This window comes from Erythranthe guttata, chromosome 1 (genome assembly GCF_056151865.1).
Source record: "Erythranthe guttata isolate IM_541 chromosome 1, IM_541, whole genome shotgun sequence".
Lineage (NCBI taxonomy): Eukaryota > Viridiplantae > Streptophyta > Magnoliopsida > Lamiales > Phrymaceae > Erythranthe > Erythranthe guttata.
Window position 1 is genome coordinate 13,658,973 of NC_142533.1, and position 24,733 is coordinate 13,683,705.

Genomic DNA, 24,733 nt, shown 5'->3' on the forward strand with positions numbered 1-24,733 from the left:
AAAAAAAAAGAAAGAAAAAGGAGAGAAAGAAATCCCGTCTGCCACCACCCCCAGGCCAGGCCCATCCCCAACCCCGCCCCAGCCAGCCACCTCAACCTCACAACTTCATCCATCATTTCTCCCAAGTCACAGCCCTCCGCCGCTGCTCCCACCCCACCACCACCACATTTTGCAGATCCTCCGCCCACAACCGCAAGCTAGACGTCGGTTTGAAATTGGAGCAGGAACGATCGTGGATTGGTCACTCTTCTCGCAATTGATTCCGCTCCATACTGCGGCGGAAATGGTGGCCCAAAAAATGATGATTCTACCACCGTCTTCATCTTCGTGCGGCGACAGCGGTCAATCTGATTTTTCGGGCCATGGTTTCTCAAAATAGGCCGCCGGAAGATTGAAGATGGTGGCCATGGTTGGGGGCGTGTTCTTGAGGGAGATGAACGGTGGGTGGGTGAATAAGAGAAGAAAGAAAGAAAAAAAAAAAAGAAAGAGAGAGAAGAGAGGTGGGGGCATTTCAGACATTTCAACAGGAGCGCGTGAGAGACACGATAGGTATTCGCAATAAACTCTATAAATTCGAGGGAAATGACACATTTAGTTCCCGCCCTTTGTCTCTCTCTCTCTCTCTCACTCTCTCTCATATTAACAGCATCGCATCGCCCCTCCCCAGAAAAATAGAGAGAGAAAAATAAATAGAGAAAAGATGGGGAAAACAAAGAAGGAAGAATTATGGGAGGATATAGAAATAGTATGTGTGGGAAAGCTGTTCACTGGTCCATGGGAGAACAAGTATTGGAGCTCATCTAGGGTCGATCTCTCTCTCTCTCTCTCTCTCTCTCTCTCTCTCTCTCTCTCTCTCTCTATCTCTATCTCTCCCTCTCTCTCCCCGAGATTCGAATATGTTAAATCCTAATTTATTTTTTCACTTATTGCAGGGTAAAGAGCGGTACCCATATCCAGTTGGATACAAATCAGTGAGGACTCAAAATGGAGTGAGATACACAATGGAAATTCTCCAAGGTCTCAAAGGCCCTTCATTTATGGTCAGTGCATCCATTTATTTATTTATCTATCACGTTTTTATTTATCTCATTATTATTGAAAGTAATAATAATAATAATACTATTATTATAGATTAGTAGTTGTTCTTCTTCTGATGATGATGAGAATAAGTGTTGTTACGGGCATGGGGACACTCCAAATCTGGCATGGGAGATCTTTCAGAAGAAACTATATTCTAAGTTGTGTCATACCAACATTGATGGAGTCGAGGTACACCGTACACCCACGCCCCCTTTTTATTAATTTCGTAACATATCTGTGTTTACTTGTCCTTATTGTTTTTAGATATGTCGTTGCTCATTCTTTTCAAGAACACAACATTCACTCCTCAATCCTCATCCAAATTCACTCATTGTTTTTTCATGGCAATATGCTTCTTAAATTTAGTGGTATACTATCCTTGTATTTTGTTAATTACAACTCTCTTTCTCTCTATATATCTACAGTTGTTTGGATTGAAAAACAGATTTGTTCAGAAATTACTGAGAGAATTGGTGGTAAACGTTGGTGGAACTGCTGAACAAGTGTCAAACTTGTCAAGTGAATGCACACCATCAAGTGGCTCTTCACATGCTAAAGAAAAGAGAAAGAGGAAGGATAAACTTGCTACAAGTACACAACTCAGTAAGACTCGTGTCAATCAACAACAAAAATGCACAAATAATATCAGCAGCTCTTCAACTTTTGCTGATGCAGATCAAGTCGACATCACTAACCATCTCAAACTAGGTTGTTCCCTTTCCCATCCAGAAAATGAACCGGTAACTTTCCCAGCAATATTTTCTCGTCTTTTTTTTTTTTTTTATTATTTTAAATAATAGAGTCCTGACTGAGAGAAACTTTATGCAAAGTTAGTGTGTGAAATCTTATTAGATTGGCATACTTAATGACAGAGTGATGATAGGTCAAGATATGGCGAAGACAGAGGTGTATTTAGTAATTCTCATATTGACCTGCTGCCAGTTGTCAATGGTGATGATCTATGTGCACCCGACTCTTTCGATCAGGCTGGAGGAGGTATTATGCACCTTAATAATTCTCATGCAATCACTCATTAACTCAAATTTCTCTAGTTTTCGATTCTCTGCAGCTTCTTTTTTTTTTTTTTTTTGTTTCAGATGAAATTGTAAATGGTGTGGATGAGTCTGAGTTCTTTGTCACTGATTCAGCACCTCAAGAAGATGAAATAGGAATATCCACTTGTTCAGAAAAGTGTGATACTGATTTATTTGGTCAAGAATTAGACAATTCCATGATGACAGTTCTACTTCCTCGAGCTGTTCCTTTACTTAAAAAATCATTATTTAGAAAGAAATGTAAATCTGCAAAGTCTTCAAAAAACCCTATTCATGGATCTCAGGTGGAATATGACATTAGTATGTCTAATGCAACCATAGGTAAAGTGTTTTACATTGACTTTTCAAAATCTTTACCATTAATTTCTTTTCGACTTTGTCATTTGCTTTAGTGCATGACTGCATCTGTATGTGAATTCTTCAAATCTTGTGCAAAATAAATTTTAATTGGTTACAAATTTTTGCACTCAGATTTGGAAAGAAAGAGTGAAAGGGGATTGATTCAATGTTCTCGTCAAGATTCAGTTGTCTCCACCTCAGGGAAATCAGATTCTGATTGTTTAGAAAATGGTCCGAGAATTTCTCACGGTGAATTTTCACAGCTGCCGATCAATGTCAAAGCAGAAGAAAACCTATTACTTTGCCACAGTGGAATTACAGAAGATGGTATGAAAGACAGACTGCTTTAAGTAATAATGCTAATATCTAAAGTTGTTGTATGTTCTGTTAGGATTTCAAACCATCTTTTTCCATTAGCGAGAATATATATATATATATATATATATATATATATATATATATATATATATATATATATATATATATATATATATATATATATATATATATATATATATATATATATATATATATATATATATATATATATATATATATATATATATATTAGTCTCCATTTACTGATAAAGCATGCCTGACATATATTATGTTTTAGCTCCTGCTAAGGAAATTATTGCCAACTCCAACCAATCCAAAATTGGTTACTCTTGTGGAGATAAAGTTCCTGCTGTTCGTGCATCACAAAGTGTTTGCATGTCTGAGGTAAGGAACGCATAATATATATATATATATATATATATATATATATATATATATATATATATATATATATATATATATATATATATATATATATATATATATATATATATATATATTGTGAACCAATTTCATTTTAAGTTTACGTTTTCATGCCTTCAGAACAATGAGATGGATGACGAGCCGAGGTCCAACATTCAGCAAAAAGTGAAGTTAAATAACAAACCCGATGCCAATTTCAAGCTTTTTGGATGCTATGTCCACCCGATGCCAATTTCACTGGTGCAACTAATTGTTAAAGATAATGAGATATTTATATTTGTGAAATGCGGATACTCGTGCCACAATGAGAGCAACCTCTTTCTCCACAAGGCCTTACTGAATGGAGAGAAGATGGGGTGCCCTTCATTAATTGGTCATGCCCCAATAGCTTTGCAAATTTCAAACGATTTACTTGGTAGAGATGTAAGATGAAAATTTCAATCATATGATGCATAATATATTATTTGTCACTTGCTTATAATATTACACAACTAACGTGGAATTCATTCTCCAGATTGTTGTGGGTAGATCAATGTTACAATTAACCCCCGATGCACAATCAGTCGTTTTATTAAACAACATTAAAACTCCTTGTTGTAGGTAATAATTATCTGTCTCTATATCTCATGTAGCTTCGCTTTGCCTCGTTATTGAAATACTAACTTTTTACGAATATCAGGGAGGGTAAATTGGATTGTCCATGTTGGGATTGTACTTCAGATATATATGAGAGAAATGCAGTTAAAATTGTTAGATTAAAAAGAGGGTATGCTTCGGTTGTGACAAAACTGAAAACAGCTAAGGATGTATGCTGTTTATTAGTTTGTGAACCGAGTTTTCTTCTTGCCGCCGAGGAGGATGGAAACCTCAAGTTGTGGGTCATGAACTATGCATGGAGGTGACTATTACTACATGTCAATTTTTTTTTTTTTTTTAATATATATAACATAATAATAATAATGAATCCCAGGCTTTGAACAGTGAGAATAATGTCGATACAAGTTGGTCATTTTGTTTAGATAAAATGTGGTAGTTATTGTAATTATTGATTCATAATTTTCAGCGGACAGAAAGACGAATGGCATTTGCCTACATTTGACTGGATAGTTCCTAGTATTATTGAGTTGAAGACAATTCCAAAGTCTGCTAGCTTAGTTGTTGGCCACAATGGGTTTGGAGAGTTTGGCTTATGGTATGTAGTTTCATTTTCCATTTAAATTTGTTTTGTATTTAAATGTTAAAGTAAAAGAAAAAAAAAAGGCTTATTTATGGTATTTGTACAGGGATATATACAAGGGCAACCTGGTATCAAAGTTCTCATGCCTAGGATTGTCCGTTTCGGAGTGCGTTCCTGTCAGTGTTTTCAGATGGCAAAGAAAGACAGATTCAAATGTAAATGACATCATAATCGACCCCATGAATAAAAGCTTTTCTTCGGCAGTAAGCAAGAATAGCGATGTAGCCGTGTGGCTTCTCATTTCAACACCCCCTGATCCATTTTCACTCGAAACAAATCCAGTTGCATGTTGGAGCCTTGCTTTGTTGGTCAATAACTTGGTCATCACTGGAACTGTTATCGATGGATGGTTCATATATCTACTGCTCTCTATTCTATTTCCATATAATTTGATTCATGATAAACACAAAAAAATAAGTAATAATAATAATAATAATTATCCTTGCTTGCAGCATGGCGGCTGCCGTCACATCTGCTGGTTATGGAGTTGTGGGTGGGAACGATGGAATTGTTTATTTGTGGGAGTTATGTACCGGAGAGAAGCTTGGGAACGTACATTCCTTTAAAGGTAAGTTTTTCTTGGTCTTACAAGAAATGTTATTTGTCAAAATTTGCCAACAAGAGCGAAATTAGTATTCAACCAATTAATTGACTCGATTTTTTAACTGTTCGTTCAGGTAGTCAAGTATCATACATAACCACAGATACTTCAGAATCGGGGGCTTTGGCCATAGCTAGTGCAGATCAGCTGCGGGTTTATCTCCCATCTTAAAATTGTTTTTTGGTGCTACAGTTTACGACAACATCATGTACAGCTAGCTAGCTTGTTTCTACAGTTTTCTTTTGAAACTCATCTACTCTATTAAGATAGATGCATGTGTATACTAACCAAATAATTATTAGGCTGCGTCTATATGCAAGAATAATTCCACTTGTGCAAGACCAAATTAAAATTTTCAATGTATAAATACTATAATACCCTTATTTATTAAAAAAATAAAAAATTGCAAATATGCAAGACCAAAAATTCAAAAACACAAAAAGCCCTATCACAAGACCACAAAACCACAAGACCACAAGACCAACTTTCATCTTCTCCATCTTCCAAAACCCACAAGACCTTTCTCCTTCCTCCTCCATTAACCCACAAAACCTAGAAATTCAAAATCATCAAAACTCAACAAATCTTACAAAGATGGCAAGTATGGAGTCAGAAGGCATCAAAATAGAAGATTCTACGATGGAAGAACCCAAGAATGTATGCATTTATGGGTTTTTTTAGCTAGAATATCGATTTCCCAAAAAAAATCCCGCGCAAACGAATTCGACATGTACAGGTCGAATTTTACAGGTAAAAATCGACATTTAGATGTCGATTTTGAGGTATAAAATTCGACATTAAGATGTCGATTTTGAGGTATAAAATTCGACATTTGAATTTGTGCTATAAATTCGACATATCAATGTTGATTTTTACCTATGAAATTCGACGCTTAAGTGTCGATTTGTAGCATAGTTTTTCGACACCTTGGTGTCGATTTTTGTTTTTTCTCATTATTTGTATTTGGTCTTACATGAGAAAAAAAAAAACCAATTTAATTTATGGGCGTACTTGTCATTCCATCTTAATAAAATAGAATCTTTTGGAATATTTCTTTAATTTGATCTTGCACAAGTGGAATGAGTATTGCATATAGCCGCAGCCTAATTATTATATCCAATATTTATTTTGCTATTCAATATTCTAAGTTACATTTCTTTCTATATTTTCTTGGTTTTTCTCAACATTCATTATTCGATTTCTTATCCAATAAACCCTCTAAAATCAAACTGTGTTGAAACAATATTTTGCTTATTCGAAGCAATAGATCTGATATCAATTTGGAAATAAGAAGGAATCTATCTATTTAGCAGCAGCACCGTTGGTATTTTAGCAGAACCCTCGTCTCCATAAATCCCAAGCTTCAATTCAAGTAACTATATTAGGATTTAAGACTACTTATTAATTAATGTATATATATATATATATATATATATATATATATATATATATATATATATATATATATATATATATATATATATATATATATGGGCTTTTGAGAAAACACCATCATTACTGAGAAAACCTCCTCATTACTTCTTTTAATGGAGAGAGGCCCAAAATATTTCTCTCCATTTGAGAAAAGGCCACACCCATTTTTAGCCATTATATATTCCAACTTTGTCCCCACCCGCCACATTATCATTGTGTCACGCGCTCAGCGTTTTTTTTTTTTTTTTCGTTTTTTTTATGAATTTTATGTATCAGTTTCCTTGATCGATTATGCAGCATAGTCGAATCGACTATGGAGCATAGTCGATTAACCTTAATTGACTATGATTCATAGTCGATTAAGGAAATTTTTTAATTTTTCAATTTTTTTTTTAATTTTTTTTTCTATATCAGATATATTAATCGACTATGATGAAGCATAGTCGATTAAGAATCTGCCCTAGTAGTTAAACTCGCGAGATATCGCGATACGATACGGTCCCAATCAAAACGATACAACTCGTACTCTGTATCGGCTATGTTTAAATATCGGTAAATATCGTGGGATATCTTATCGTATCGCCATATCACGATACGGTACGATGTTTACGATATTAGTCAAAATATTTAAAAACCAAAAAAAAGATTCACAATTTGAGGACTAAAAATCGGATTTCAAAACCTATTCAACCTTTCTCTCTTCAATTTCTTCAAAAACTATTATGGCAATCCTAATTCAATTTTCATAGATTCTTGTTATTTTTTTGCGATTCAAGTGCGAGTTTGACTGAGTTTTGCGTAATTTGAACGGAATCGCGATTTACAACACTTTTTCGTCCTTATAGCCTTGGGTTTGTAGTGATGAATTTGCTTAATTTGAGGTTGGTTACTTGATTTTGTGGTGATTGATTCAATTTTCACCTTAGTTGGGGTGTATTTGCGATTTTCAGAATTGATTGAAGAGATTAATGAACACGATGATGAAGACAATCGTTTGACATTGGTTGATGAAGAAGATTTAAGTGACATTGATCTTGAAGATTATGAGTTAGTCTTTTAGAAATTAGGAATTCAAATTTGAACTTTGTTAATGTTATTTTAAGAGCAACTATAATGTTTTTTTTCCTATTTTATAATACAGTGTTGAAATTTGAAACTTTTTTACTTTAAAATATTAAATTTTACATATTTATAGTATTTCTATTATGTAAATATATATATATATATATATATATATATATATATATATATATATATATATATATATATATATATATATATATATATATATATATATATATATATATATATATATATATTTTATTATTTTTAATAGTTGGTTAAATATTATGCGATACGATACGATACGATACACGGAGGAAAACAATACGCCGATATTTTCCGATTCGATAACCATGATCTGCTACTACTAAACATAATAAATCACAATTGCAAAAAAATGCAAAATAAATGCAAAATAAACTATATTTTACAAAATACAAAAAATATACAAACATTATAATTGATTTATACAATTGGAATCAATAAACAAAAAATCCAAAAAAAAAAAATTTGGAGCCGATCAATCTTAATCGACTACCAGATCATAGTCGATTAGCTTAATCGACTATTGAATATGTACATAATCGATTAAGGTTCCAGCTTGCGCGAATTTCTCTACACGCGTCGTCCTCCTCCCGATCCATCAAAAAACCCTAGATTTGCCTCCCCATCGTCACCACAACGTCGCCACACCACACATCTGTATCCCAAGCCGTCACAAAAGATTATTATTTACCAATAAAATAGACAAAAATCATAGTTGATCTATAATTGTTTTAATGCAATGGAAGGCAAAGTCAAGGCAACAGGTAACACTAGCTGGTTTCGAGCTAGACAAAAGCAACTGAGGCTGGAATTGGTCGGAGTTATGGATGGTTGTTTGCCCTTGGAAACCTGCCACAAACATTTCAAATGGGAAGGGTCCTTCTCGTTCAATCCATAACGAGAAAAGGGTTGTGTCCAATTCTGATGGCTGCAGCGGTTCTTCACCCAATATGTCCGTCAATTCGTCGGAGCATTATTTAACGATGCCGGTCGAATTCTGATCGAGCAGAGAATAAGGAGATCGAGAAAAAAAATAGAGAGAGAGAGAGAGAGAGAGAGAGAGAGAGAGAGAGAGAGAGAGAGAGAGAGAGAGAGAGAGAGAGAGAGAGAGAGAGAGAGAGAGAGAGAGAGAGAGAGAGAGAGAGAGAGAGAGAGAGAGAGAGAGAGAGAGAGAGAGAGAGCAAAAGAAAAAAAAAGAAAAAAAAGAGAAAGAGAGAGAAGAAAGAACGAGACGAGAGAAGAGAGAATAGAGCAGAGAGAAGAGAAGCGACGTAAGATAACATGTTAAAATTTAGGGTTAGGAGTAAGGATATAATTGAGATATTACCTTTATTAATTATCCAAGTTAATAATAAAAGGGGTTTTCTCTAATTATTTTTGAGAGGAGGGTTTTCTTAACTACATTTACTAGATGAGGGGTTATTGCTAATATATATATATATATATATATATATATATATATATATATATATATATATATATATATATATATATATATATATATATATATATATATATATATATATATATGTTATATATGCCATAAAAATGTTTATTTTGCTAAGCTTTCCTTTTACAAATATTTTGAATACACATTTTTGTTTGCTAAACTCTTTAATTAAAGGGGAAATTGGCTAGACACCCCTTATTCTGGACTTATATAGGTAGAGATCCTAGTTGCTAGATGAATATAGGCATAGGTCCTTTATAAAAAAAATAATATAAATAAAATAAAACAATTAGTATATGGACATAAACATCCTCAATTAATAAGAAAACAAATCTCATATATCACACACACTCTCTCTCTCCAATCTTACGTATCTTTCTTCCTATATAATCCCTCATCTTCCTCTTCCTCTCCATCTCGTGTCGCTCGCTTTTTTCTTCTGATTTTTTTTCTTTTCGATCAACACCTTTTTCATTTTTTTCTTCCGATCAACTTCTTTCTTTCTCTATACCCTTTCTCGATTACATCTGTTCGAATTTTTTCCCTTTGGAATTCGTATTCTTTTGGATTATGTTAGGGAAGAAAAAAAATGGGAGCTTTACATTGTTAGATGATTTTTCGGTGAAAGAGTTAAAAGCAGACAACAAACATAAATCGCTCCTTGCTTGCACAAAATGAGTTTTTTTTTTCTCGTTTTGTATTTATGTGTAGTAGTTTATAATGTTTGTTTGTATTTCTAATTGATGTTGATTCAATAAATAGCAAAAAACAAAAAAATGAAACAACAAAATCAAATTGCAGCATTAAACATAAACTGCAAATTGCAACCGATAACAGTAGATTTTGTTGCAAACTGCAAATTGCAATTTTTGCATTGATAGAATATTTTTTATAATATTATTGTTGTTTTTTGCATTTTTATGATATGTATGATATTTTTGTTTTGTATTTTTATTTTTATTATTTGCATTTAGATATTGCATATTATACTTTCATTTTATTGTTTGTAATTAGATGATGCTGATTTTTTTACTTGTTCGGTTCGTTGTTTGTATTTGGCGAATTCTTAGGTAGTTCGTTGTTTTAAATTCAATAATACAAGTTTTAATTATTAGTTTGCTATTTGCATTTTACAGAGTCATAAGCGGACACGGCGGCTGCGGCAGCGGTGCGGCGTTCGTAGCGGTGGTGCGTTTTTTACAACCTGAGTTGTTACCGAACAACAAACAATTTCTAAACAGCAAGAGGCACGAAGGCAAATTGGGAAACAACAAATCGAATGAATGAAAACGGAATGAAGGGAAACTGCAAACTACCTTGTAAATTGCAAACGCTCAGACACCCAAACCTATGGAATGCTTCAGAATTTGTGGAGATTTTGGTTTTGAAGAAACAAGGAAGAAATCGATATCAAGAGATTTGCAATTCTAATTTGCGGATTTGCAGTATAATAGGGAGAAAAATAGGGGATTTGATTTTGATGATTTATTTTATCATATATTAAAAGGGGTACTTTTGACAAATTACAAATAATAAAATATGCTGGAAATTAGAGTTTATTAGATGAATTTTAACACATCTATTCTCTTATACGAGCACCCATAGCAAATTGCCCATTAATTAAACTCCAATAAAACTAGCTATCTAAGCTCTCCTTTTGAATTACTTAGAACTTTTTGTCTAAGTTCTCTATCTGATTAAGATTACAGGATTTTGTTTTGATATGTTTGAAATAATAATCTACACATAATAGGAAGATTTTTGGCAACATTCAAATGCATTGTGATTACCTAAACTAATGACATTCAACCTTTTAAGGTTCTTAATTAATTCTGTGTTCAGGAGGTAAAAACTTTCACTTGTCAATTACAGAATAGCAACTACATTCCAATTGGAAGATTACTCATATAATTTGTTTCTATTTGAAAATGTTAGCTTTTGTTTCCATTAAAACTATATTTATACAATTACCCTTTATTTATACTATTTATAATAGGGTTTTTGAAAAAAACCTCTCAAACATTTCATTAATAGAGAAAGGTTCAATCCATATATCACTATTTTAGATAATCTCATTCTCCTTTCATCTTTTCTTCAATCCCAAAGTTGCGCTTGAACTCAAACATGATAGAGCATTGCTTTTTACATATTAAATACGCAATATTAAATAGTCTCCATCTTATTATTTAGTCCCTCTTTAGTCCATCATGTCTCTATTGTATCATTTTCATCCCTCAACTTCTCAATTTATCTCATTATAGTTCATTGTTGTGGTCACTGTGGTGTATATATTTGTTAAATTCAACGGAGTATCTTCAAGATTGGATGAAATATTCCATTGTCAATTATATTTGATAAACTATGAAAAAATAATTAATAATTATCCCTATAATTTAAAAACAAGTTTTTCAATCAAGAAAATATAATTTATAAAAATATAGCTTAAAAAATTATACAACATATCAATTTATATTAATAAGTACAGAAATAATCACTTATATCTATTTTGTTGATATGACTTGAATTTAGGAGTATATCAAATGATAATGATATATCATCTACATATATTCTTTATTTGAATTTATTTATATATTTTACGATTTTATGTTAATATTTAAAGAACAAACTAGTTATATATGTTCTTATATTGTTTATAGTTTATTAAAAAAATATAAGAACAGAATATTTCATACACTAAATAAAAAATAAAATAAAAACCGCTACAGATAACCAAACTACCAAAGTATACACGGTCACCAAAGGACTATAATGAGATGAATTGAAAGGTTGTAAGATGAAAATGAGACAATGAAAACATAAGAACTAAAGCGAAACTAAATAAATAATAAGATGGGAGCCATCAGTGAGATTTGGTCTCTTAAATATGAGGGTCTTTCTAGGGTAAGACCACCTGTATTCTAAACTTTTATGAGATATACATTAATTACCATTAATTTTCTAAGATTAAATCTGAACCCTAGAAAAATAACATGGCATATGTTCTAAAAAATGAAGTATTTTACCAAATTATCCTTCGATTATTTTATTTATTAAATTAATATAAAATTGATTAACATTGAATTGTCTAATTTACCCCCTACTATATTTTAATTAAATAATTAATTTAAATTCATTGTGACGAAATTTTATTTGATAAATAATCGAAAAAAATGCATTCATTAGCAATAAAACTTGGGACATCTTAATACATTCATCACTCCTAACCATCCAAGCACATTAACTTATTATGATATATTTAACCATAACTGTATAGATACTGTTAATTAAAATATTAATTGCAACATTCATTATTATTAAATGATATTAAATAAATTATTAACATATTTAATAGAGTTAACTGCAAAAAATCCCTTAAACTTTGGACCTTTTTGCGATTTATCCCCTGAACAGAAAAAAATTGCACGGGCATACCTCAACTTACTATATTGTAGCACCGGCATTGAAATTGACCATTTTTAGCCAAATTGTTCCCGGAAATGCACACGTGCAACTCACACGTGCAAATAAAGGGGCAATTTTGCCAACTCACAAGATTTTTGAAAAAAGAAAAAAGAAAAAAAAAATAAAAAAATAAAGAGAAAAGAAGAGAAAAAAATGGTCTGCATCTTCTTCCTTTATCCTTTTTGCAACAGAACATGGGAGAGGAGACCTCTAATAAATCAGAAAAAAAAAAAAAAAAAAATCAGACACCACCACCACCTCTATTCCGCCGCTGCACCACCACACCACAACCGCAACACCAATTTCATTCCTCTCCTCTTTTCTTGACAAGAGGATAAATATGAATAAATCACAAAAAAACAGGGAAAAAAAATCATCTTCTTCCCGCCACCAACACCCCCACCAAATTAATCTTCATCCACCCTTGGAGCAAACAGGGTCCACAGATGAACAGAAAGAACACAATTTTGGGGGTTTTGAAAGGAATTAACGCAATTTTTGGGGGTTGATAGTCAACGGCAACGGAAAGAAGTCAAGAAAATTGCTTGACGATTAAGAGTGGGGCGACGGTGCACTGGTCCTCTATTTCCGGTGGATCCGCGAAATCGACGGCGATGTGGATGGTGCAGAGGTTTTATGATCCGATGAATGGGAGGTTTTGATTGGTGGGGTTGATGAATTGGGTCCTCTATTTCCGGTGGCGGCGAAGCAGAGGCGGCGGAGGGTGGCGAATTAGAGGCTGCGGGGGCGAATCAGAGTCGGCAGGCGGCGGGCGGCGGCGGGCTGAAGAAGGACGAAGACTAATTTTGGTTTTTCGTGGTGGTGAGTCTTCCTACTGCACAAGAGTTGAGTCGGAGTGATTTACTCCTCAAACAAAACCCCGTTCACAAAGAAGATGAAGTTTTTCTCCTTTTTCTTTTTTTTTCTTTATTTATTAAAAACATGAAGAAAATAGTAGTAGGAGGAAAAGACTAATTTATCCCAGCTCAAAACATGTGCTTCTCACGTGTTGCGGATTCCGGTCACTTTTTACTAAAAATGGACAATTTTTGTTTCGGTGCTACAAATTATTAAGTTCAGGTATGCTCGTGCAACTTTTTTCCGTTCAGGGGGTAAAGCGCAAAAACGTCCAAAGTTTAGGGGATTTTTTGCAGTTAACCCTATTTAATATAATAAAGTTTGAAAAATATAAAAAATTGCAGTTCCATACACCAAACATCTATCATTAATTATATAATATTAGAATTATTAATAAACTCCACCATTTTAAAAATATAAAGAATGCTCAATTAAATAAAAAAAAATGCATAAGTTAATTCAAACTCACTTATGTTATTAAATCGGTAGTGTGAAAAATCCAAATAAAAAATAAAATAATATGTTTATTTAGAAGAAGAAAAATTTATAACTCATTCCACTTAGTAGTTTTCTCACTTTAAAATAAAATTATATACTACAAATACTATATTGTGAATTTTCTTTTAATATCTAATTTAATCAAATAGTAAAATTTGAATCGATTAAGTTCAAATCCTTTCAATTAGTAAACATTATTCAAATATTTGAATCGGTTGCTTAACTATTGACATAACGTGTTACATAATTAATTTACCTATTTATAAGTAATGTCTAATATCTTTTTAATTTAATTTTGTCATAAAAAATAATAAATTTAATTCCTAACACATGTAAGAACCTAATTGTAAATCATAATATTTTATTAAAGTGTAATATTTGAACCAATAAAGCTCAAGTCCTTTCAATTTGTAAATATTATTCAAATATTTGAATCGATTATTAGCGCGCTCAACTATTGACAAGAACGTCTTAATCAAATTAACTATTATTAATTAAAGTGTAATACATTTTTAATTCAATTTTATCATAAAGAAATAATTCCTAAATTACGTAAGAATCAAATCATAAGATTAATTAAAGCGTATGATTTGAATCAATTAAGCGCAAATTCTTTTAATTTGTAAATATTATTAAAAAATTTGAATCGATTAAGTTCAACCACTCACAAGAACGTATTAATCGAGTTAACTATTTATAATTAAAGTCTACTACCCTTTTAATTCAATTTTAACAAAAAAATAATAATTTAATTCGTAAAATTGTAAGAATCAAATCGTAAATCGTAAGATTTAATCTAACCATGAACCGATTAAATCTTACAATTTTTACGAATGAAATTTTATTATTTTTTATGATAAAACTCAATAAAAAAAGATACTAAACTTTAACTATACATAGTTTGATTAATACGCTATCGTAAATTATTGAGTTTAACCGATTCAAATATTTGAATATTGTCTACGTATTGAAATGAGTTGAGCTTAACCGATCAAATCTTGAGTATTGTTTTTGAATTGAAAACACATGAGTTTAATTGAATCAAATATTACAATTTAATTAAATCTTACAATTTACGATTCAATTCAAACTTCAAATTCTTTCGAAATTCATTTTTAAATTAAACAAGTTGATCAGCATTTACTTAGATTTTTAAATTATATTATATAAAGATTTGTTAGTATGGGATATTTTTAATATATAATAATAATAATTATCTGAGAATTAATAATTTATTTAACACTATTTATATAAGTTTTATAACCACTATAAATTGTAGCTTTGTGATATATATCCGTATTGTGAGCTTATTGTCAATTATGTGTTGTGTCTTAAAGGCAAGTATTCTTGTATGGTTTCAGATGGTCACAAGTTCGAATTCATGTTGATGCAATTTTGGATGGGTGGTTTAATGTTTTTTATGAATAATGATATAATTGACTTTATAAATTTTAATTCAGCAATAAATATAGATTTAAAATTGCATTAAAATAGAGAGGGTAAAATTGACATTTGATTAATAATTTATAATTGCCGATTTTTTAAAAATAATAATTGTACAAAGGGTATTTGCGACAATAGATAAATGAGGAAAAAATAGGGTTTTTTTGATGGGACACGTGTCGCAATTTAAAGGGGTATCTCATATAAGTTTAGAACACAAGATCTCATGGTAGAAACACCATAAATATGATATGATTAAAACATAGGGTCCTTCTAGGGTGAGACCACCCATGTTCTAAACTTATTTGAGCTATGCATTAATCACCATTAATTTTCTAAGATTAAATTTGGACCCTAGAAAAATAACATGGCTTATGTTCTAAAAAATGAAGTACTTTACCAAATTATCCTTCGATTATTTTTTTTATTAAATTAATATAAAATTGATTAACATTGAATTGTCTAATTTAGACCCTACAATATTTTAATTAAATAATTAATTTAAATTCATTGTGACTGAGTTTTATTTGATAAATAATCGAAAAAAATGCATTCATTAAAAATAGAACTTGTGACCTCTTAATACATTTATCACTCATATCCATCCAAGAACATTAACTTATTATGAAATATTTAACCATAATTGTATAAATACTGTTAATGCAAATATTAATTGCAACATTCATTATTATTAAATGGTATTAAATAAATTATTAACAAATTTAATAAAATAAAGTTTGAAAAATATAAAGAATTGCAGTTCAATACGCCAAACATCTATCATTAATTATATAATATTAGAAGTATTAATAAAATCCACCATTTAAAAATGTAAAGAATGCTCAATTAAATAAAAAAAAAATGCATAACTTGATTCAAACTCACTTATGTTATATAATCGATAGTGTGGCAAATCCAAAAAAAAAATAACATGTTTATTTAGAAGAAGAAAAAATTATAACTCATTCCAATTAGTAGTTTTCTTACTTTAAAATAAAATTATATACTACAAATACTATATTGTGAATTTTCTTTTAATATTTAATTTAATCAACTAGTAAGATTTGAATCGATGAAGTACAAACCCTTTCAATTAGTAAACATTATTCAAATATTTGAATCGGTTGCTTAACTATTGACATAACATGTTACAAAATTGATTTAACTATTTATAAGTAATGTCTAATATCTTTTTAATTCAATTTTGTCATAACAATAATAAATTTAATTCCTAACACATGTAATATATTTTATCAAAGCGTAATATTTGAACCAATTAAGCTCAAGTCCTTTCAATTCGTAAACATTATTCAAATATTTGAATCGATTCATTAGCGCGTGTTGGGTGCTAAATACCAACACGCAAGTGCACGTATCGAAAACAAGTAGTAAAGTAGACTGGTGAGAGTCGGATGTCGATCCCACAGGGAATACACAAATTATTTAATTCTAGGTACCAAATTTTAACAACTATGATTTTTATCCAGCCTACGCAGGGTTGTCAAATTAATTAAATAAATAAATTAACCTAATTAAGAAAACAATTAAACACGAGAAAATATCAATATAAAACGGATCTAGGATTTTATCTTCCCCCTATGCGGTAATTTTTCACCCAATTAATCTCCTATCATGCAAGTTACGATTCCCGATTATTAACCCAAGACACGAAATTACTCATAACCAGCTGTCGCGTGTATTATAAGTCTATTATTCATAAAAGATTCACTATATGTCTATGCAAACCTAGTATAAATAAAGCATTAAATAACAAGTCTCGTAAACGGCTACTTAAGGTATTATCTATATGTCTACGATAATACATGCAATTAACACACTCATTCGGTGAAAACTACTCGAAGGCTCTTCTATCCCTGTTCTAATTATTAAAACGATCTGTCAATCAATTCTAACAATAACAAATAGCAACATAAATTAGCTACGTTCATGCGTTAAATATGATCAAAATAGAAGAAATAATCGAAGAATTAAACTTGCATAAAAGTAGAAAAATAGGTTCGAATTACCACATAGGGTTCCAATAAAATCCTAGAATAAAAACTTAGCTACTCATGTTCTCTATGAAAAGCATAATAAAAATACGAAAAAACATAAAAGCTGTGAATAAAAATAAAAGAGGATAACTATGATGAAGATTCGTCAAGTCTTCGTCTTCGTTCTTGTGCTTCTTGATCGCGTGTAGAAAGATGAAAGATAATAGATAATTTAATTGTGTGCTTTTGGCCTTTAAATAGGGTGCAAAAATATAATAGGGCGGGTTTCCTTGTGTAATTAAACTTCCTTCACTGCGCCACCTCGTAAACCCGGACGGCCGTGCGAGAATAAGCTTTAAAATCCGGACGGCCGTCCGGTCTTTAATTCTCCAAAGTTTGGATATTTTCACTTTTGGCCCACTTTTTCTCCGAATTTGCAGTTTTTACCCCATAAGTTGCCAATTCTTCAATTTGTACCTAAAATACAAATAACAACCATTTTAAGCACCAATTATCGTTAAAACACACCAAAAGCTCCAATTAAAAGGTACAATTAAGTGTAAAAATATACACTTAACACACCCCCAAACTTGAACTTTTGCTTGTCCTCAAGTCATGAGCACAAAACTCGACTATACATCTAATTACATAGATCGATTGGTCAACTTCGCGTTTTCAGAACTTGCAATTATGATAATAATTCCTAGGTATTCGCAAGCTTAACATTCAACGGTACTTAGTCACTCACTATTACCAAAAACCACAAATCATACAATTGCTTCAAGTATCCAATATTTGCAAGTTAAAGATAGAAAAAATTTATACTTACATGCATATATTTGACTCCAAATACTCACCAAATTATTCTACTCAACTAATATTGAATATTAAGCTATTGGGATCATTGGGACTTTGTGGCTTTCAACTGTTAGGCTCTTTGGTCCGAGGTAGGTAATATGGGTATGTGTGGCAAATTTTTCTTGAAGTGAGGTGATTACGCCAAAATTTGAAAGATAGGCGTTTGAAACAATGAATTCACCTCTAGGGACTTTAATAAACTCGATTCTCCAAAATTCACACGTCAACACTTTTGCCTTTTAGGTAATGGATCGAGTTTTCAACCCAATTCACAACTAGTCCCTATTTCTCCCTTCTAATTTATTATTTTTCTTCTTCTTCTTCTTTTTTTTTTTTTTGAATCGAAGTTAGATATATATATATATATATATATATATATATATATATATATATATATATATATATATATATATATATATATATATATATATATATATTTTTTTTTTTTTATTTTATTTTTTTTCCGAAGAAGAAGAAAGATCTTATAAGAATTTTCGATCGACCTCCAAGGGATAATTATTCAAAAATCTCCACTTTTTTGCCTTCTACATATTGGCTAAAAGAAAGAACACCTTTTCTCCGAGGCTCAAATCAAGGTTCAAAGGATAAATTCGACAAAAAATGTAGGCTTGAAAGGCTCAAACGGTTCAAAGAAGGCCCAAATCATATCCCAAATCACTTGCTACCCAACACTTCGTATCATAAATGTCCTAAGGTGAGATTTAAAACCGAACAAAGCATGATTTAGCACAAATAAATTCCAAATTTAAAATGCAAAATCTTCAACCAAAGCAATGCATAAGGTGTGATTCCTAGCAATAATTCATTTCTACGTTCCGTTGAATCGAAAGCTAAACGAATATCTACTCCTTATCAACATAAAACAAGTAATCTCATCATCAAACATTGACCATCTCCCATCATCATAGTTCATCGATGCATCGAACAATTTTTTTTTTCAAAGCAAATAATAAAACGGAAATAATAAAAACAGCAACTAAAACAAAAACTAAGCATGCAAACTAAAAAAAAAAAATTAAAACACAAATAAAGCGCACATAAAATAAAACAAATAGTTAACCACCCCCAAACTTAAAATTCACATTGCCCTCAATGTGATTCGCCCGGAGTTTAAGGATAGAAAACACATGTTTAAACGTCGGGACCACATTGCGCATGAGCATCACCATCCTCTTCATCATCCGAAAGCTCGGGTACCGGCTCAAGAATCGGCGCGGGCAACGGGGCCGGTTCGGCGCACTCGGGAGTGCCGCATGCCAAATGGCGCACAATGGCTTGGAGCATCTTCCCCGACCACCGTTGAAGGGATTCGATTGTGCTCACCTTGTGCTCCACCGTGGCAAGCCGATTTCTCGTGATCACCAACTCTCGCTCCATTCTTCTTTGAAAACGGCGGTCCGAACTTGTGCTTGGACCCTCGGGTGGAGCTATTGGTTGGTTATCGACGGGTTGCTCGCCATCTTGGATGGGTGCCTTGTATTGTCGGGCCGCAAGGTTACTCATCGGCTTCCGAATCGGTGTGAGAATGTCCATCGTTTTGATTGGGACCTTCGCCTTCTTGCATAGACCGGTAACTAGGCAAGGGAAATAAAAACCTTTGGCGTTGTTGACCATGGAGGTCCAAAATCGGTCGGATATAATTTCGCCTATGTTGATCGGTGTGCCCTTGAGAATGTAGTAGGCAAGAGCGCACCGTTCGGGATCCACGTGAGTCCACGAGTGGGTGGGAATGAGGTTGGCACAAATGAACGTAAGGCATGCCTTGCCTATTTGGTGGATGCATTTCCACTCCAACTCGTATGCCTCTTCAGTGGAGAGGTCGGACCAAATTGGGGGTCCATCGCACAACACCTCGGCGAGTTGATCTCTTGTAACCGCGAGTTGCATTTGCTCCCAATTGAATGGCTCATGGCGGAGGTGATAGAAGGAGTTGATGGCTTGGGCACACCAATCGACCCGCTTTCCTCGAACCGTGCTCGATTTTCGATCCGTTGTTAGGTGGATACGGGTGTTGGCATAGAACTCGCGGACCAACGATAAGTTGATCGACCCCTCCGGTTCCAATAATGCTTGCCACCCTCGTCGTAGGAATTCTTGGTGTAACGGTGCAAATTGTGGAAGGGTGATCTCATATGCACGCTCCGTCACAAGTTTCTTCACTTTTTTGCTTCTCAAAACGAGCACTGGCGCCTTCGACACAAAAAGCATCGTCGTCGGGTGTTGGAATTTGATCGGTTTTCTTCCCCTTCCCCTTGCCTTTAGAAGTGCCTTCGCCTTGTGAGGTGCCCACCCTGTCACGTCCTCGTTTTCCCATGATGTGAGAATGCTTGTGGAAGGGATTTGAAATGAATTGGTGTGCAAAATTTCCCCCAAACTTGACTTGAGCAATTTGTCGAACACCTTGTGGGCGTTCTTGGTGGAGTGGGCTTGTGGAGAAATTTGCACCTTTCTTGAAGCCTCTCTGCACAAATCACCAACAAGAAACAATGTTTGAGTGTTATGTGTGTGTAGTTGGTGGAATTTAGGCGAATTTGTTCAAAGAAAATCGAAAATTTTGAAAAGAGGGGGTTAGTGTTCGAATTAAGAGAGAGAAGAATTAGAATTGTGAGAATTGTGGTTTGGAAAACCCCTATTTAATATGCCCGATTTTTTTATTCGTACGGCCGTGCGAGAGTTAGGCCTGAAATCCGCACGGCCGCGCCAATTATCAGTTTTGGGCAGTAGCTATTTTAATTCTCGGACGGCCGTGCGAGATTTAGGTGAAAAATCCGCACGGCCGTGCCCTTTTGCGATTTTGGGCAGTAGCTTCCCCGAAATCTCACACGGCCGTGTGAGATTCCTGCCTCTTTCTTGCACAGCCGTGTGAATAATTGCAATTAGGTCCCTGAAAAAATAAAAACTTCTTATTAGTGCCCCTAAAGTTTTTGTTTTTTTTTAGAAAAATAAAATAAAAACAAAACTACAAATTTGAAATAAGAAAAACGAAAGCTCGGGTTGCCTCCCGAGGAGCGCTAAGTTTACAGTCTTCAGCCGGACTTTGTCTGCTTCTTTGTTCAAGCTAACGTGACCGAAGTCACTTGGCAATTGAATTCCTCCCCCCGATGATGCTCGTTTGATTTTTTAGGTGGCCACATCCTCCTTGCACGTTCATCACCGTTAGCACCCCAACTCTTTTGGCTATCTCTCGGAGGTGTTGAAATTGAGTTCGCACAATAAACGTGATCCTTCCGATTCCCTTTTCCGTTGTCATCTCCTGCACTCAACGATGTTTTCCCATGGTCCAAAATTGAAACATCAAAATTTTCATGATTTGTAAAATCCATAAGATCAATAGTAAAACAATCATTATTATCACATGGATTTTTATTAGCACAAAAAACATTAAATTTGATCGTTTCATCATGCACTGTCATTGTAAGATCACCACTCGCACAATCAATTAGAGTTTTTGAAGTGGCTAAAAACGGTCTCCCTAAAATAAGAGGTATCTCCCTATCTTCATCTATATCGAGTACAACAAAATCAACCGGGAAGATAAATTTGTTCACCTTTACTAGCACATTCTCTAAAATACCTTTTGGGTAAACCAAAGACCTATCGGCTAATTGTAGAGTTATAGTCGTAGGTTCAATCTCACCTAACCCAAGATTTTTATAAGTGGAATAAGGCATAAGATTAATGCTAGCACCTAAATCAATAAGCGATCTAAAATTTTTACCTCCTATAGTACAAGGGATAGTGAACTTACCTGGATCGCCGAGTTTTTGTGGAAGGGGCCGTGTAAGAATTGCACTACATTGTTCCGTGAGTTGGATCATCTCGTTCCTTTGCAATTTCTTCCTCTTTGTCACGAGATCCTTGAGGAACTTCACCCACTTTGGCATCTTTTGAAGGGCTTCAATAAACGGGATATTTATTTGGATTTCCTTCAGCTTGTCCAAAAATCTTTGATAATCGGCATCGAGCTTCTTCTTTATAAGCTTCTGAGGATATGGAATTGGAGGGGCTCGTGATTTCACTGGGGATGATAATGGTTCTTCGTGATTTGCTTATTTTTCCTCAATCACGCTCGGCTTCTCACTCACCGTGTTTTGCTTCTCTTTTCGTGGGGCTTCCTCCAATTGTCTCCCATTCCTTAAACTCACAGCGTTGCACTGCTCGACGTTGTTCTTCCGAGGATTTTCTGTATTTGACGGCAGTGCTCCCGATGGTCTCGCGGTTAGCTGGGTTGCAAGTTGACCCATTTGTGTTTCCAAATTTCGGATGGAGGCTTGGGTGGTTGTCATAAATTGCGCCAAGATATTTGCGAGATCTCCTCCTTGATGTTGAGCTTGAGGCGGATTTTGGAATCCGGGAGGTGGCCGTGAATAATTAGGCGGTTGACCTTGAGGTGGTGCTTGCCTTTGTCCTTGCTGATTTCCTCCCCACCCAAAGTTAGGGTGATCCTTCCACCCCGGATTATACGTGTTGGAATACGGGTTCCTCTGTTGTCGGTTGGTGTCATGCACATAATTCAGAGACTCCGTCTCTTCTACGCGCTGGTCGGGAACTTGGACTGCATGGACTTGCTGAGTCTGCAAAGCCGCTACATGCTTTGATAGCTTCTCTAATTGGGCCGTAATTGCAGTGACCCCGTCTAACTCCAAAATTCCTCCCGTTTTAGCGGCTCCGCTGTTTGACCGATCCAACGCCTACATGTATTTATTTCTAGCGATTCGCTCCAAGAGTTCGTATCCTTCGTCGTAGGTCAAACTCATGAACATGCCTCCAGCTGCAGAGTCGAGCACGGTTCTCGAGTTGTCTTGCAATCCATCGTAAAATATTTGCAGTTGGCGCCACTCTTGAAGTCCGTGATTCGGGCACCTCCTTACTAACTGTTTGAACCGGTCCCACGTCTCGAATAATGCTTCACCGGCTTCTTGTATGAAATTTTGAATTTCTCTCCGGATTCTCTCAGTTTTTGTTGGGGAGTTGTATGTGTTCATGAAAAGTTGTGCTAGCTGGGCCCAAGACGAGATGGAGTGCGGTGCGCGAGTTTGTAACCATTCTCGGGCTGCTCCTTGTAAGGAGTGCTTGAACAGGCGGAGTTGCAGTGCTTCGGGTGCTACTCCGTTCATCTTGTGCGAGTCACACGTTTCGAGGAAGTTGACCAAGTGGAGATGTGGGTCTTCATGAGCCAATCCGCTGAATAACCCATTGTTTTGGAGCATCGTGAGGAGTCCCGCTCGAATTTCGAAATTGTTGGCTTCAATGGGGGGCTGCTGGATGCTTGATTGAAACCCATTGAGTGTTGGAACGGTGTACTCATGCAGTGCTCGTTGACGCGGTGGTGGATTAATTAGTTGGCGTGGCTCTTGCTCATTGACGATTTCCGCCACTGCATTCGGTAGGCGCCCTTGGTCATCTCCCCTGCGATTAATCTCTTCTTCCATCGTTGCGGGAGCATTTTGAGCTAACTGTTGATTTCTCCTGGCTTGCCTAAACGTTCGCACAATTTCGGGGTCGAAAGGTAGCAAGTTCGTGTCGTGTCCTCTTCGCATAAAAAGTACCTAAAACAAAATAATAAAATAATTAAAAAAAATAAATAAAATGGCTGAATTAAGAAAAATTGCTCAAATTTAATATTAGGATAAATAAATAATTTAGCCGTATTCCCCGGCAACGGCGCCAAAAACTTGTTGGGTGCTAAATACCAACACGCAAGTGCACGTATCGCAAACAAGTAGTAAAGTAGACTCGTGAGAGTCGGATGTCGATCCCACAGGGAATACGCAAATTATTTAATCCTAAGTACCAAATTTTAACAACTATGATTTTTATCCAGCCTATGCAGGGTTGTCAAATTAATTAACTAAATAAATTAAACTAATTAAGAAAGCAATTAAACACGAGAAAATATCAATATAAAACGGATCTAGGATTTTATCTTCCCCCTATGCGATAATTCTTCACCCAATTAATCTCCTATCATGCAAGTTACGATTCCCGATTATTAACCCAAGACACGAAATTACTCATAACCAGCTGTCGCGTGTATTATAAGTCTATTATTCATAAAAGATTCACTATATGTCTATGCAAACCTAGTATAAATAAAACATTAAATAACAAGTCTCGTAAACGGCTACTTAAGGTATTATCTATATGTCTACCATAATACATGCAATTAACACACTCATCCGGTGAAAACTACTCGAAGGCTCTTCTATCCCTGTTCTAATTATTAAAACGATCTGTCAATCAATTCTAACAATAACAAATAGCAACATAAATTAGCTACGTTCATGCGCTAAATATGATCAAAATAGAAGAAATAATCGAAGAATTAAACTTGCATAAAAGTAGAAAAATAGGTTCGAATTACCACATAGGGTTCCAATAAAATCCTAGAATAAAAACTTAGCTACTCATGTTCTCTACGAAAAGCATAATAAAAATACGAAAAAACATAAAAGCTATGAATAAAAATAAAAGAGGAGAACTATGATGAAGATTCGTCAAGTCTTCGTCTTCGTTCTTGTGCTTCTTGATCGC

General features: G+C 34.0%; 1 protein-coding gene across 2 annotated transcripts; it reads left to right on the forward strand.

The window, feature by feature from the left end:
- Nucleotides 1–40: 40 nt before the first annotated feature.
- Nucleotides 41–5,420, forward strand: LOC105976477 (uncharacterized). 2 transcript variants are annotated; one of them, XM_088820104.1, is made up of 15 exons: nucleotides 41–805; nucleotides 933–1,040; nucleotides 1,132–1,269; nucleotides 1,506–1,820; nucleotides 1,953–2,076; nucleotides 2,178–2,456; nucleotides 2,607–2,801; nucleotides 3,091–3,197; nucleotides 3,357–3,659; nucleotides 3,751–3,836; nucleotides 3,916–4,134; nucleotides 4,300–4,428; nucleotides 4,520–4,822; nucleotides 4,926–5,041; nucleotides 5,151–5,420. In XM_088820104.1, the coding sequence occupies exons 1-15, from the start codon at nucleotides 701–703 to the stop codon at nucleotides 5,243–5,245; spliced, it is 2,622 nt and encodes an 873-aa protein (XP_088676230.1). In that variant the 5' UTR covers nucleotides 41–700; the 3' UTR covers nucleotides 5,246–5,420. The 2 variants fall into 2 exon arrangements, with proteins under 2 accessions (XP_088676230.1, XP_088676236.1); XM_088820110.1 differs by having other exon boundaries at nucleotides 61–805; nucleotides 4,926–5,045; nucleotides 5,155–5,420.
- Nucleotides 5,421–24,733: the final 19,313 nt, after the last annotated feature.

Bases quoted from the DNA above. Each gene is read 5' to 3' on its own strand.
- LOC105976477 (XM_088820104.1), top strand. From the start codon at position 701: ATGGGGAAAACAAAGAAGGAAGAATTATGGGAGGATATAGAAATAGTA. The intron at 1,821-1,952 runs GTAACTTTCCCA...ACTTAATGACAG, and splicing joins CCCATCCAGAAAATGAACCG to AGTGATGATAGGTCAAGATA. The intron at 3,660-3,750 runs GTAAGATGAAAA...TTCATTCTCCAG, and splicing joins ACGATTTACTTGGTAGAGAT to ATTGTTGTGGGTAGATCAAT.